At 42.6% G+C, this 16,140-nt stretch overlaps 1 protein-coding gene across 2 annotated transcripts in view; it reads left to right on the forward strand.

Moving 5' to 3' along the window:
* SH3RF3 (SH3 domain containing ring finger 3) overlaps positions 1-16,140 on the forward strand; it is a 255,155-nt gene that overhangs the window by 21,796 nt on the left and 217,219 nt on the right. The window contains exon 2 of one of the 2 annotated variants that reach the window (XM_086610618.1): positions 9,306-9,365. The exons of the other annotated variant lie outside the window; for it this stretch is intronic. Within the exon in view, the coding sequence (XP_086466744.1) occupies positions 9,306-9,365 (60 nt within the window). The remainder of the gene's footprint in view (positions 1-9,305; positions 9,366-16,140) is intronic. 2 annotated transcript variants of the gene reach the window in all.

A 16,140-nucleotide genomic window follows, 5' to 3' on the forward strand; every position in this document is an offset into this window, starting at 1 on the left:
CCTAAGTGCTGCAGGTGTGAAAAAATCCCAGCTCCCGATACGCAGCCGGGGAGCGGAGGCAGTGATTTATAGGACAACGTAAGCGTTGCAGGATTCAACATCAAGTCTACTCTTCAGCTTTAGGTTTGTGAGAGTCCTGTGAGCCTTGCAGGACTGGTTAAGTCCCGTAAAGCACATGGTTAGCAAATTGTGCAAAGTCCAGTCTGAAACAAATGTAAAAATAAAGGAACTGGTTTTAGCACTGAGTTTTTTAGTGCCTGCGCTTATGCTAGGATGGTGTTAGAAACAGGAACACTACACTTTTACAGCTGGCAACAGGTGGAGGATGGTGAAGAGGAGGATTGTTCTGGATGTGCAGAGGAAAGGCGAGATGCAGGTGGTCTACTGCTCTACTGACATAACTCATTTAGGTGCAGCCCAGCAGTAATCCCCCAAGGACAGTCGTCATTCATTTCTGTACGCGTGGGGCTGTCACCAGCTCCACGTTGCTTCTGGTGCCTCCCGCTAATTCACGTGACCCTTTTCTCGCTCTTAAAAGTCAGGTAAGGCAGTAGAGCAGTCTTGGCCTCTAGTCTCCAACGCTGTATACTTGAATGGGTCCATGTGGTTGTCATCTTCAGCCTCCTCTTATGGGAGACAATTGTGCAAAAAAAATGGTCATTCTGGAAAGATCCATGAACCACCTGATTCTCCATGGCCAGATTCAGCAGAGGCTACAAGTCACTTACCAGCGTTTTTTTTTTAATAAATTTAAGTCCTAAACTCAAAGATAATAGAAGGGGCAGGAAGGGACCTGCTACTGTTTGTAGGTCCCTAGAACAGCACGGAAAAATGTCAGTAAAATTCCTGAAATATCTTAAAAAATACAGTATACCCAGATGTAGAGGAAAGTCTATCTCCCAGCTGGGAATCTGTTTGACGTGAGCATGGGAACAAAGCACGTCAGCGTGACGTGCCAGGGGTTTCAGCCTCAGGGCGTGCTGTGCTACACCCTGCCCAGCACCCTCCCTCCAGCTGCGGGAATCTGGGCACTGCAAAACCCATGTTTTAAAACTGTCCCAAGCTGGCATTTTGGGAGGTGCCTCCTCCCTTGACTTTGAAGGGGAGCCGGTTCCCAGCAAACCTCATCATGTGACTAAGCAAATTGCTGCTTTCTTACTCTTTTGCAGCTCTTGGAGTTGTGTTTGAGGTTAAGTTGCTCAACCAGACACATCCCCACCACCATCTTTTTAGGTAGGTCTTTACTGACATGGAGAGCTGCAGGAGTTGCCTCAGGAGAAGAGCTATCCTGACCATGTATTCTGCCCGGCTGCGTGGGGTGTGCTTAGTTGCAGCTCTTAATTAAAACTTGAAGGGTGATGGGCTACGAGAGGGTTTTACTAGGCCCCTTGGGACTTTTTTTTTTATATAATAAGAAGAATGGGAAATAATTGCCAGTAATCTGCATCAACAAAGTCTGGAATGATGATAGGGACAGGCTGTTGGGTCTCTAGTTTGTCCTTGATCACCGCAGTGCTACAGGTGTCTGATAATGGAGAAGTCAACATACTAGGTATTGTTCGACCAGCAAAATGTGAAAGAATGCTAGTGGCTTATCCCTAATATCATTCTTCTGCCTGCTTTGTGTGGCTGTAGGTCTATGTGTGTGTGTATATATATAGGGCCAATATAGTTAAAAGTTTTTGCAAAATGTATGAACTCTGCCTTATCAAGAAAGTGCAGCCTGAAGTCTGGCTGTTTCATTTGTACAGATACATGCAGGAGGAAGGAAGGTGACTTTATTTTCAAGAAACAGGACTGCTGTGCTGTTGCTGGCTCTACAGAGTATGACAAGGGGCAGGGGGGTTTTGGTTTTGTGACCATAGCTATGCTTCATAGAGCAGCTGGGACAAGTTGTGGAGCCAGAAAAGATTTTCATCCTTTTATGTGCTGGTTTGGTGACATGAATATAACATTTATGTTGGTAGGTAAATCTCTCTTACGAAAAGCAAGCTTTAAAAGAAAAAGAATGTCTCTCTGTTCATAGCCCCAGACCCAACAGCACTTTGGTTTTCATTATTATTTATATGCAGGCACGGTTCTCTGTAAGAGATCCCAGTTTCTGTCTCTCCCTCACACATGGCAATGCATTGCTCTGTCAGGAGTCTGTAGGATATGTGTGTTTTAAAAAATTAAGTGATGTGTATTGAGCTCGAAGATAAAAGCATCACATTTTATATTTTAGATGTGCCCACCGAGGGTAAAACACTAAAAAGAAGGAAGGAAGAAAAAATTACACCAGAGCTGAACAATTTTTATACTCGATTGTTTCATAGTAAAATGCAGTACAGCGAGTGTGCGTAATTTACCTCTGCTCGTTGACGGCCTTTGCAGAACTATATCTGAATCATTTCCTGTTAGTGAATAAAATCAAGAGGTTTTCAGGGTTGTTTAGTCTGGGCAACTGGGAGTTGGTGTAGCTAATGTGTTCCAGGAGGTTAACCACTGTGAACTCTCTTGTCTGAGCCATTTCCCCTTTTCGGGTGGTTTTCTACCCGTACAGTTGCCTCTCAGGTAGCAAGTTATCAGTTGTCTCGCACATAATGTGAAAGACATCAATCTGTGGCAACGTGAAATCTAGAAAACGTGTACCGCCTGCCTCTGCTATAGCCAGGGAGGGGGTAAAGGAGAGTGACTCTTCCACAGCAATCTTTTTTTTTTTTTTTCCTCCCAGAATAAAGACATTCATATTTTATGTGGAGTAGTTTTTGAAAACCTCATTTTGTATTCACATAAAATCATGTTAACAGGCAGAGTATTTATCTGTAATTCACATCTTTAACTAGGGGAAAGATGTTTCCTCCGAGGCATTTTAATGGAAATTTTTATTTACGGAGAGAATCCAAAAACATTAGGAATTTTAGGTGGTGCTGACAACAGGGAGTAATTAACGCCGGCTCCTTCTGACCTGTCTGGTGCTCTTGCTGTGGAAAACTGGGCGCAGGCAGAGTGGCTTTACGCTACAGAGCCATCTGGAATGGGCGATTACATGGTTTGCAATTAGCTCTTGGTGTCAAGCTTCTCAGGTCAGAGGGTTTCTTCAACGTAGCGGTTTCTGTGGCACCGAGTCAGTAATCAGGCGCGGGATGCCTGCGGGCGATTGCTGCTGGCAGCGCTTTCTTCAGCATTTAACCTGAGCGGTTTCGAGCAGCAGTCCTTCTTGTACTTTTTTTATTAGCTACATTTGTGAGCTTTTCATTGATTTCCCTCCCCCGGTTCTTTTTTTTTTTTTTTTTCTTTTAACAGCAGCTGATGTATTTGTAATTAATTATTTAGGGGGCATAGCATGACATAAAAGGGACTATTTTACAAACGATTATATTTTCCTCCTTTGTGTGGCTTTCTCCCTGCTCTCTTGTGACCTCCCCACAGCTGATCTCATGGATGATGAAAGTAACTGCTAATGGGCTTCCACTTGTCCACAGTTATAGGTGTGCTACATTTCAGCCCCTGCATGGAGGATAAATTCTCAAGTTCCTTAATGGAAATTTGGAGAGTATTTTTCATGTGTAACAGAAGCATGCTAATGGATGGTGAAAGCCAATTCCATTCTTGGGTTTCAAATTAATTTCTATAAAAGCTCCGTGTTCAATTCGGTTCAGAATGTGCTCTTAATTCAGTAAAAGAGGAAGAATGGTGAATATGGTGAATACTCAAAAACTGATGGCCGTTATATTAATTGTTAGAAAGGAAATGCATTCTTGTTTGTCATGGTGTTCACATTAACAGGATAGCTACAAACCGTGGAACTCCATTGGAAATGATATGTACGGACGATTTCTGTATATATTTGTTTGTCTTAAAACGGTAATCAACACTTGAGAAGCATTTTCAAAATGCTGCATAAAAAACCACTGTATATTTATGGTGGGGAGTTTCCATTAGGTTCATAGTAGACCCTGAATTTGGAGAATTAAGTGAAAGTCTCTTAACAGATTTTTTTATATGTATGTTTAACTATACTCTACCAAGTCTTACTAGCTTGAGGGTCCAAAAGAAGCACTGACTGAATAATTTTATTGCTAAGTACACATACCTTGACAACGGTAGTTTTTAAAAAGAGAGTTTCACTCTTCATGTATGTGGGTATAAGGTGAGAGTGCTGGAGGTAGCTTAACAAAAGTTAAACAAAATATGCCAACACTAATCTGTAGTGTTTACAGAATACATACAGTCAGCTTTTGTACTAAATTTTTCCCTATATAGCTAGAGAGGTCACTGGACTCAAATAATATATTGGCTTTTAATGAGTGCTCTTTATAAAGTTATGAACTATTACTTTCATCTACACACGTAGGTTTTACGCATGCCCAAGAGGCAAAAGAAACCTTGGGAAGTTGTGTGGCAAATGACTCTCTCTCATAGTTTCTTCAGGGTGGGAGATCTCAGTGGGTGGGTGGGGTGTGAGCTGGGATCCCGCCATCCATCACACAGGGCTGCTGGCATACGTCTTCCTGGGACCCCAACCAGCTCTGTTTGCTTCTTAAGGGTAAGAATTGAAAGTGGAGTCCTTCAGCTTCAAACAGAGGCAGAATTTAACGTGGGAAGGGAGTAAGTTGTCCAAGGGGAAGGGAAGAGTGAGAAGATGCCTGGGGGAGCAGGGACTGCAAAGCTGCCTGGTACAGCTGCCTTCTGTTGTTTCTCTTCTCCAACTTCAGCTTTGAGAACCCTACCTGAATGTTTATTACTTGTAGTTTCCTATAACACCTTCCGTTTTCCTTGGAAGATCTTTGGACAGTAGTAAGGGAAATGCATCCTCGCTCGAAATTGTGTGTTGTCTTCTGTGCTGTTTCTAAAAGTTGGCTTTAGCTGCCTTGCTTGGGCTCTCTCAAGAAAACACAAAGAAAGAGTGTTTCAATTATGTGAATTGTATTTCTGAGAAAAATAAAAAAAAAATGCACTGTTTGAATGATTAAGAAATGCACCTAATGATGGCTCTCCAGAACCATAACCCAGTGTGTCTTCTGCTGGCTGTACTGCTGGCTCTGCTCACCTGCTTCCCAGCATTTACAGCGTACATATGTATATTATCACTGCCATTTTTTTCACATAACTTAGGCCTTAAACTCCTGAAAGCCAGCATCCTGGCTTTACCTGCAAAGAGTCCTGTTAGCAGGATATTCTGTAAAAAAGCATTATTAGTAACAACGACCAGCTGTAGTGCAGTGCGGAAGCTGAACAATTTTCCAGCTGTGCCAGGTCACTCACTTGGCTTCCCCTTATCTCTGTTTCTCTGGCTGTGAAGTTAATGTTACTTTACTATCTTCTCAGGAGGAGATTCTGTGAAGATTCCTTCATGTTTGCAGCTTTCAGCATAACACTTTCCTATGGTTCCGCTGCTCGTGGAGTGGTCTATTGAGAAGTGAAGTACAGGGAAAACTGGAAAAAAAAAGGTTAGCATATAGTTCAAAATGAGCTTTCTCTGCAATGGTCTTTTTTTTGTTGGTTTTTTTTTTCCCTTTTTCTCTAGGTAAATTTGCCTTTTAGAAATAGGCTCAAAAAGCAAGGAAACAGCAGACATGAGGGATATGTTTTTCCCTTTATTTATGCAACTACTGCTTTCCAGAAATCTATCATAGGGTGTTTTTAGGAAGCAGTGAGGACTTCAGGTCTTCACCTCTGTTGCCATGTGTATTGTCTATGGGCTGTGCTGGATTCCCTGGGAATAGTTACGAATTCAGGTGTGAAGTTAGATATATTGCTGAAAAGAGGCAGATGGGTGTATGTATGGTCTCGAGGGAGAAGACCTGCCTGCTCTGTTTGCCGTGCACAGGACACTTCAGCAGCCGGAGTTTCACAGCAAATTGATGACCCTTTGGGTAAGGTTAAGGGAATTGCCCTTGCAGGAGCGCAACACATGCTGAAGGTGTGCCTGGGGTTAAGGAATAAGGTGTTTAACGAGGACACATCAACAGGGTTACATCAGTAAACAGACAACATGATTCTTCAAATGCTAATTCTTAGATTTGTAAGGTGAGATTTTATTCTTCCAGCCATGACATAGTGTTGAATTCCTACAGCCTTAAAAAAGATGCAAGAAGTGGAACTGTACTGAATACTACCAAGGCCTATGCTTGTTTTTGCAGCTTGTTCTCTAGCCCTCTTCAGTTTCTCTGATACTTTAACATAGCCCTTAATTTCTGGTACATTTGGATCTGGGAATTGGTGGAGCTCAAATTAGAACTTCAAAGGTGGACAATGTTTTTTTTACTGTCTATTGTAAACGCTCACCACTGCAGTTAGTTACGAGTTCACCATGACATGTAAATGACAAAGATGGAAATGAGAAAAGATGAAACCTTTGATGAAACCTACTGATACACATATCAGTATTTATTTCTACTGAAAAGCAAAAGACAGGGCAGTTTTCTATTATTTAAATTCACTAAAATGATTGGCACTGTGACAGGTGACTGTTGAGGCATTATTATCTTTAGCATTTCCCATGAGTTACACAAATTCATTCACCCAGTTTGTGGGTCTTAATGCCTGATTTTCCCAGTTTAGTGATGGGAACAGTGCTGTCTGGGGACTCGTGGGTATGCTGCAGTTACTTTACCGCAGGTAAATCCTCTTGTTGCCTGCCTCCAGGGAAAGCACACAATGTTGCTCACACTCAGGGAGCCCTAATGTGCTTAAATGAGCCGTACAGGGGAGCTCAGTGCTCGGTACTGTAACAGACTGTGGTCAGGCACGGCTGTTTTCTGTGTGTGTCTCCACGAATGGATGTGCTGTTAGGTGCTGGGGTGCAGCAGCGTTTGGCAGTGCGATCTGACCACAGCGCACCTCTGCTCAGCTCCATCATTCCCATGACCTCCCATGATGGGAGTGGGCATGCCACGATGAGAGACACTCAGGAAAGGGGCTTTGGGTCCCTGGGACCTGGCTCCTCAGCACCATCTGTCCCCTCTCACTCGGGCAGTGACAACAGCACTTGAGCCATGTGCTGAAATCACTGCTTTCGATTACTTTGCAGGCTTAAACCCCTCAGTTTCTGTTTGCTGTCCTGCCACATCTGGAAGGACAAGGACTGTGGTGCAGTTTTGTCCTGTGTCATGGCCTTAGTTAATCCCGAGGTGGAGGTTCAGCCCTTGTGAGAGTGTATTTCAATCTTATGTTTTCTTCAGCAGTAAAGTCCCTTGCAGAGGCTGCTGTCCTGGCTTCTCCCTGTCCCTTTGCCTGCTCCGACCCCACATTCACCAGCTTTCAGCATGCCGAGGCAGATTTGCAAGCCTCTGTAAACCAGATCAGTGACAAGGTCCTTTAAACATATTAAAAATAACTTGTAGATAATGGTTGCTGCTGGAGAAAGAGCATCCTTTGCAACCATACACTAATTTTCTGTGCTGTTCTGTTGGTTTGGCTGTGGTTTTGTATGGACAATCCAATCTCTGCATTTAGTCGGAGGATCTGTAATGGATGGAGAGACTGATGATGCTGGGCATCAATTTCTGTAAATTTTTACAGCTTTAACGACAAAAAAGCGTAATATAAGTTGTCATTAGTTTCAATAGACATTTGAAACACAGAGGGGATGTATCAGCAGAGATATGTGTGACCACTTTTTACTGATCAAAGTTAATGAAGCCGTGGTTTTAATTCCAGGTCAAAGGTGCAGGAGGAGTTTTTTTCATGTTGTCAATGGAGATTTGTAGCCACTGTGCTATCATATGGGAAAGTAACTCTCTGCTGTTGGCTGGTTGTATTTTATTTTGTTGACCATCTGGTCTGCTGCTGCTGCGGACCCTGAGCTTTGCGAAGGTTTAATTTAGTGTACGTTGAGGTACCCACCATTTCAAACTGTATTTTTGAAACTCGAAGGAGTAAGATATTAGATCCTTAACGAAAGGTATATTCAAACCATGTCAGCAATTATGGATTAGGAATGGAGTGTCTGAGGGATGGCCATGTTAGCAGGAGCAAACATAGACAAGGTGCTATCTTGGTCCTGGAAACTTGCACTGATGACTTATGGAGCAGGTTGGCCAGGCTTTTGTGTCCTGCAGACTGGGTTAAATTGTAGATGTTTACTCAAAGGTTACTCATTACCTTGTAATGTTACATGATGGTGGAAAATCGTGTGAGGGTTAGATGGAATTGTCCTGTGGTCTTGCAGGCTGCATGAAGTACAGAAGAATGAATTAAAGAAAATAAAATTTGATATAATTTTTGTGTGTTTAATGTAGAAGGCATTTTGAGTGCAAGGTGAAGTATCGTAGTGTTGCTCTTTTCAGAGGTGAAGACTTTGGTGGGTCGTTCTTACAGAGAGGGTAATATTAATGCCCACAACATGTACATCCACAAACACATGTACTGTGATGCTCGTTAAATAAGCCTGAGGAATAGTGTGAATACTTCTGTTCCAAAGTAGACGCGTTTTTCATCATGTTTTGTTTCTCTGGAAGCCACAGTTGGACTCAGTAGCATAATGTGGTTATCAGTATCACTGTGCTGCCAGTACTAGAAATTAGCCTTGTAGTGTGCTTTAAATAGGACTTAATTCAAGTTTGAGGCAAGCTGTTTATATTTGCTTGTGGTGAGAATGTTAAGGATGTTGTATGTTTTTGTTTTTAAATAAATCAAAGCAAATAAAAGGAAGAATTAAGTAAACATTTTATATATCTTTGTGTTCAGAATTGGTATTACAAAGACTACTGTGATTTTAGAATAAAGACAAACAAAAAGCAAATGTACACTCAACTTCTGTTAAACTTATTTATCTTTTCCAACTAGAATAGTATTATAATAGGAGTACTTATCAGGAAATTTATGATACATTCAAGGCTCATTGAAATGCTTTTTCTTCAGATGGAATTAAAAAAAATTGCAGAGTATAAATACTCCTCGTCTGCCCAAGAACTCCTGTAGACGGGCTTTTAGAAGTAATGAGAATAGTTCTTACAAAGAGCTGAGACTTCCTCAGACTATTGAAAAGCCTTAGCTTTTCCTACATAGTCTTTATTTCTTTCTATCCCTTCTGATGGGATGTATTTCTTCTCTTCGCTGCCCTTGACTTGTATGCCAGGGGTTTCTCTCCCCAGCACACGTCATGCCAGCACATTCACGCTGTTCCGGTAGAGGTTTCCATCGACAACCTCCCAGCTATGTCATGCCGAAGCTGCCTCAACCAGACAGTTTATTTACCGGAAAGACATGGGGAACAGCTTGAAGTCAGCGGTTGTGTCTACACTGCTGGGCATAAGCAGCAGTGGAAAGGGGCCCAATGCCAACCTGGTCTCTCAACTGTGTTTGCCGCTCCGTGGGAGGACACCGGTGGAAACATGGCAGGTGGTGCCGGCGTAGCATTGGGCTCCCCGCCTGGCTCAGCTGCCTCCTCATGTCTCGTCTACCTTGAATCGGTACCACAAGACTGAGTTTTAGCAGACAAAACAGCATGGGATCCTCCCCGGAAGGGCCTTCATCTTTCTTGAGGCAAAGACAGATGGGGTTTGTGATTCTCCTGAGCGCAAGCTAAATTGTGTTCAAACTGTCAGTGCAGAGAAATGTCAACTTGCAGCTCAGGTGAGTTGAGATGTTGTCATTGAGACTAATGAAACAGCACAGCTCAGTGCCACATTAAACAAAACTGTCCTGAGATATTCACCAAATCCACTCATGTGGAAACGCGCATTGAGAGAGACGTGCCTTGGAGGCTTGGGTGCTGTGGAGGCGAGGCATGCCGTAAGAGCTTTTGAGAAATAAAATTGCCAGCTCCATTGCTACAGTCCTGACTTTCTTACCGGGACGGTAACACGCCGCGCTCACACCTCAGCCATCTGTGTGTGGTGCGAACGGCAGTGCTGTCAGGGGAGATGAAGGGCGGTGAATCTGAAGTCCCGCGATGTAAAGCAAAAGAACGACAGGAGTCGTGTGGTAAACTACTGCTGTCCTGGATATAAATATGTAAAGCCATCGTTATGACAGGGCATTATAGTGTTTTGTCAGTGGAAGTTCATGATATGGGATCATTTGTAAATGTCGGGTTGAGTCCTCGCTTACATAGCAAGGGGCTTGGAAACGCTTCCCGTACGTACGTCTGCTCGTACTGCCCTGAATGATGGTTGTAGAGGGCTGAAAGCACACCGCCATGAAACCTTCCAGGGAAGCATCCTCTGTGGTTGTGTTTTGAGACTCAGTAAACACGGCTTTCCGTCAGCTCTGCTGACTTAAGCCATTGGGATTTGATAATGCACTTTTTGTAAGATTTCTTCAGATTTAGCAGAGTATTTTCTTGCAAAAAGGAAGACAGGTTGTGATCCTGTGGTGGCTGCTTAAACTACTGTCCACATTGAGATGCTCCCTGCCACCTTTAATGCTGCTGACTTCTCAGTGGGTTTACTTTGCCGTCATTTACAAAGACACTGGGAGAGGGTGCCTGTATCAACAATTTCCAAAGGAGTTTGGCTGAGCCCTTCCTCTGGGCTGTGGGACTGTAAGCACCAGCCCACGAGAGCTACTGCTATGCCGATGACAACGAAGAGACATCTTACCATGCAGGGACTTCCCCTGCTGTTACAGGTGGTACAGCTTTTATATATGCCACCCATGAGATGGAAAAGAAAAGAGCAAGCAGCTGTGATGTCTTCAACCAGAGAGCTATGAAAGAAGCGCCGTTATGATAACGAGCCCGATGTTATGTAGTAAAGCAGGCATCATGCTTTTCTTTTGCCCTTTACACTTGTTTCTCAACTTCTTCTGTCTGTTCCCATGTCGGCCGTGTTACACCGCATGAGAGGTGTGAAGGGATCAGCTTTAGGCTCACCAGGTTAGAGCTCATCTTGACTCCTTTGCTATGTTAGATATTTCATTTCTATGGGGATCAACTTTTTTTTGTTTTATCTGCTGGCATTTTAGAGCCATTCGACAGGAATATTTGTGAGATAAATGTTCCTCCTGCAGTTAAGGATAAATGTAGGTGCGTTACAGAAATAACTAATAGTAAACACTGTAAAACAGCGGGGAAGGAGTGAGGACAGATGGGTTTGTTTGTCCTTAGGGAATCTTTAAATCCTTACACTCAGTCGACAAAAAATATAGGAAGTGATGTTTACTCATGTAATAGAAATATCTTAAAAAGCAGTTTACATCAGCTAAGGAAATTTGGCAGGTCATGGATTTATTTATGTGTGTATGTATGTAACTGGGTTTACGCGAAGGTTGATGCTTCACCGTACTCTCTCTGATAGTAACATAATCTGTTTCATTTTCATAGATGAATCCAAAATCTGTATTTGGCATTCTGTGTGTTCTGCAAAGGACATTTCTGTCTCAATTTAGGTCAGAGATTTTCAAAGGCACATACAGCAGCTAGGCATTTAATTTTCACTCACATTTATAGAATTTGCCCAATTTCTTCTTTCTTGCTTCTTGACGTCTTGTATTTCACAGTTTTTGTTTCAATTGCACCTGCCTAATAAAAAGAAGTAGGCAAAATGGGCACATATCTGCCAGTTCTACTGCTTCTTGTAATCTTGGCAGACTATTGCTTTACCCATTGATGACTGCTGTGCTTTTTTTGGCTTATCTGTCACATTTCTGGATGGCCAGCAATTAGGGTGAGCATTAACTTGGACTGGAGGGCTGGAAATCCAACAGCCCAGAGCAAACAGCCACTGGGCAGTGGCTTCCAGTCTGATGGGCTCCGGTCACATCACTCTCACTGCATCTGCAGGGTGAATCGCTCCTGACACGTGTGGCAAATCTGACATGCACAGTGCATGGCAGAACCGCTGCACGCGTGTGGATCAGGTACACAGAGTCCCAAATACGTGCCTATGGTTTTGAATAGACCAGACCAGCTATCACCTAAATCTTCCTCTCTCTCTAGGATAGGTTTTTCTTGTACATATGTAAGGATTCATATCTAAAATAGCCATAAAATCCTTTGCTGCAGTTAAATGTTTCTTAACTACCCTTTTCCTTAAAGTGTGCTACTTGCAGAGCTACCAAGTCATCCACTATGTTTTATCTTTTTCTTGGGCTATTTTAGTTTAAAAAATAATTGCTCTAGTTGTCCAGATTTTGCTTAGCCATCACGTCTCTTGGTAGTCTGCTGTGGTGATCAGCGTTATGCCTGGCTTGAGGGAGCGTTGTGGAGCACGTCCTGGGCAGGATGCGAGCGCCCAGCCCCAGGGCTGCAGCAGATGTCTCAATTGCTTTTCAAACTCTTGAACTGAAATTGGTTCATTATTGCCAGTGTCCTATTTAGACCATTTAGAAATGAGCAGTAAAAGAGTAAATTGCTTGAAACTCCATTGCAATGAGGATAAGTGAATTTTTACGAACATTGGTGTTAGTAACACGTTGTTTAATAATTAATAATGTTGATGCAGAAATAGACATTGTGTGGCTGTAACTGATTAAATACTTTTCAGGTGAGGTAGCCAAGTCACACATCCTTTGGCTTGTTATGCCGGTCTGGTTTAAGGCTGCTGCACCTCTTTTAAGTTTGCTGAGAACGACTGTACGGCAAATTGCTATTTGCGAACGTGGCTTTACTAAATATCAAGATGTGTGTGTCCTTTATGTGACAAAACACTTTGTGAGTTACCCCAGTGGTACGTCGCTGTTACTAGCATGCCGATCATATATTAGCATATGGGAAAACATAGAGTATTTTCAGTGAGAACCAAAGCTTCCCGTCTAGCCAGATACTGTATCTGTGTATTTATGGTGCAGTTTTTCAGTAACAGGCATGTAAAAATCTCTCAGATCAAATTAGTAAATCAGTTCAGTGCAAATATATCTGTGGCGTCTTCAAAAATACTACAAAGACAAGCCAAGAAGTCAACAGGAACTGCTGTTTGCCCTTAAATACATTTAGAGAACAGGAGAATAGATTTAAAGGCTGATTAAAATTACATGAAATACACACACAGATATTTCCTGCCGTTGACGTAGGGTCTTGCTACGAGTGTAAGGAGCAGAGCGCAGAGATGCTGCGTGATTGCATCTTGCTGCCGCTGCCTGCTTGGTCTCTGGTGGTTTCTGACACGCTGAGCACCACTTGCCAGCTCCCAAAGGATTTGAGAGGAAATTCCCATTCCTATCTACTGAAAAGAGCCGAGTGTCTGTTAGCCTTTCTTGTGCGGCCACTACGGCAGTAACCTGGCTCGCTCTGCTCTGCGTATGAGGGACCGGGACAACTCTTCGCCCGGCGCGTAACCTTCTGTCGTCGCGTCCGTCGCAGCATTGCCACGAAGAGTCCGTACCAGGAAGGCCAGCGCTTCCTTCAACTTACATCCACAAAACGGCAATAGCTGTCCCGGAGCCGGGTGTGGGGTGCGGGCCGCCCTGCCTGCTCTCCTGCCTGCAGCCTTGGGGCAGCTCTCCCCGTGTGGTCACACTTCGAGAAACCTTTTCCTGTTAATTCATCTCAGAGCACTGCTGGGTTCCTTTTTCTGCGGGTGAGATGGAAACGATACAACAGCGGCCGTGTCGCGTCATATTGCTGTATTCCTGCTTCCAATTCAACGCGAAATAAAGGGTTTACAGTGCAGAGGGCTGGAGTTGCTTAGGGAAATCTAGCTAACAAACAAAGCGGTAAACTGCATTTGCTTACCATATTGTTTGACATACAAAGGTTCAATTTTCCGTCTCCTTAGTTTGAAACCCTATAATAGGCTAAATCTTATTTGAACTGAACATGTTGTCTCCAGTTTATTTGTCCATTAAAGTTTACTGATAAATTGATGTTTCTGTAATAGTTTTAATGTAAGGAGTGCTCTATAAATCACTGTTTAAATAGAAACAAATACAATATTGATGCTAACTTTTTACTAGCAAAACAATGGAACACAATTATCATGATTTATTAATAAACCAAAATAAACCAGGATCTTGTGTACTATCCAAGAAATTGCCTATATTTTGTTTAATCAAATATAGTAAATATGGTTTCATCATTGTTTTATAATAAGGTTTTGTATTTCTGAAATAGCTTTCCCCTTTGATATATTTATCAAACTAGGCAATTTAAGGATCGACTCATGCTGCATGTTTTATTTTGCTTTTTGTGCCCTGCTATAGAAAATTACATCACTTTCCTAAGATACACTTGTCTCAGAAGTAGCAAAGTGCCTGGCTTGGAGCAGACTGTCCTGGGCAAGTGGGGGACCCCCTGCCCATCAGCTCGACTGTGCTGCCTCAGAGGTAAGGGTTGCTCCCCAGCCTGAGCGAGCCCAGGGAAGTCAAAAGGAGCAGGACGATACAAAGGACTGATGGAGATCCTGTAAAACCCCGTTCCTCTTCCTGACCTGGGGCTTTCACTGTCACCTTGTTTAACTGCATTTCTTATGCACATTTGAACCTCACCTATATAATGTGCATAATAGCTAAGCCCTAATAAAGGACCACCTTCAGTCGATGGGTTTTACTTCTGTCGTGTCAATACTTGTTCTTCAGTTTCCAGCTCCACTATTGAGTTTTGCAAATGCTTTGAACTTACCACTCTGTTCTCTGAAAGCATGAGGAATTCTCTTGTGATTCTTCATGTTACCCAAAGTGTCCTAAAAAGGCCTGTTCTGTCCTTCCTCAGAAACAGGTGCGAGTCCAAAAATCCCATCCACCTGCCTATCTATGAGCACTTTCGTGATAAGTTGCTGTTTTCTTAAATAGCCCCTTTATGTTCCCGTTAAAAAAGCTGATAATTGCTTTTTAAGGAAGCCTGCATAACCAAAGGAAAAAATGTTTAAAAATTTCCACCTCAATGTAATAGCAATTGAATAAAGCTATTTTCAACCTTTATGGAAGTTACTCAGAATTTCTATTTTATTATGTGCAATTCGAAAATCTCATTTGTCTTGACTACATTGTCACCAATGTTGTACTTTCACTGGCCTGAACCAGTGTGTTTGTAGTGAAGTACGTGAATGACGAAAAATTGTTTTTGTGCCCACAGCCACACAAAAACATGCACAGAAATCAGAGACTAAAACTGCAGGTCCTTTTTCTTCTGCATCAAACAATGTAGCATCCCCCATTAACTGAAATGGCTGTTTTCTTCTTCTGACATTGCATTTCTTGGAACGCTTTTCTGAGCTCGTGTAGCCCTCAGCCTTGCATTTACAGATGTACCATGTGTGTGGAGGGAGGGAGATGTGTACTTACTCTATTAAACCTAAAAGAAACTGTTAAAGCCTGAAAGAAGAGATCTCAGGGAAGACTGTGGAAGGGTAATGGGATCCTAAAGTTTCCACCACTGCCATAAACGGATTCAGAAGGTAGCGCTTGAAAGTCTTGAAAGCAGATCGCAAAACGTCCAAAGAAAGTAACCAGAGCAATCAGCGGTGTCTGGAGCTGATGGTCCTTCCAGCTCCCACTGGAAGCTGTCTCAGATGGGTGGTGATGCTGTCAGGGATGCTGGAGTTGAAGTGAAGGAGGAGTGACTGATACTCCATGTTGGCATAACCCCCTACCCCAGATCCACATCCCCCCCCTGCACGCTGTCATCCCAGGTAGCTGAAAGGCTTGCAGATTTAGGTCTCTATGCTGCTAAAATGCCTAGAAGAAACCGAAAACAGCATAGGCAGGGATCTAATAGGTATATGCATGAAGCAAGAGTGTAAATGCATTTCTGTCACTGTAAATTCCTTACAAATATTTTGTGAAGATTGATTATGGAAGATTTCACTCTTTTCAAATCACTGCAGAAGGAAGGTCCTTAGTAACATTTACCAGCTATTCACAGCTGGTTTTTTTAAGAGTTAAAAAAACCCCAGAACTAAATGTAGAGTCAGGACAGCAAAACTTACTATTTTTATTAAAAAGTTTAGTTTTGACTAAAAAAAAATCCCTCAAAACAGCCAAAACTATTTGCCAAATTTCCCACAAACTCTTCTTCCTGAAATTTTAGCCTAGCTGTATGTTCTAATAGTTTAAAAGACCATTTCAGATTTGTTGCTCTTTATTTTAGATGACTAGAGAGTTTCCCAAAGCTGTTTGCACCTCAACAAATTTAAAAAGTACTTCTCGCTTTAGGAAACTCTCTATTAGTATGAAATTGATTCCTCTTGAAGCACAAATTTACCCTACCTCTTGCATCCCCAAGATTTCCACCTTGAGTGCTGCCTATGTTACTACTCATGCTCTTTTGTTCAGTAC

The sequence above is a fragment of the Tauraco erythrolophus genome, chromosome 1 (genome assembly GCF_009769465.1).
Source record: "Tauraco erythrolophus isolate bTauEry1 chromosome 1, bTauEry1.pri, whole genome shotgun sequence".
Classification (NCBI taxonomy): domain Eukaryota; kingdom Metazoa; phylum Chordata; class Aves; order Musophagiformes; family Musophagidae; genus Tauraco; species Tauraco erythrolophus.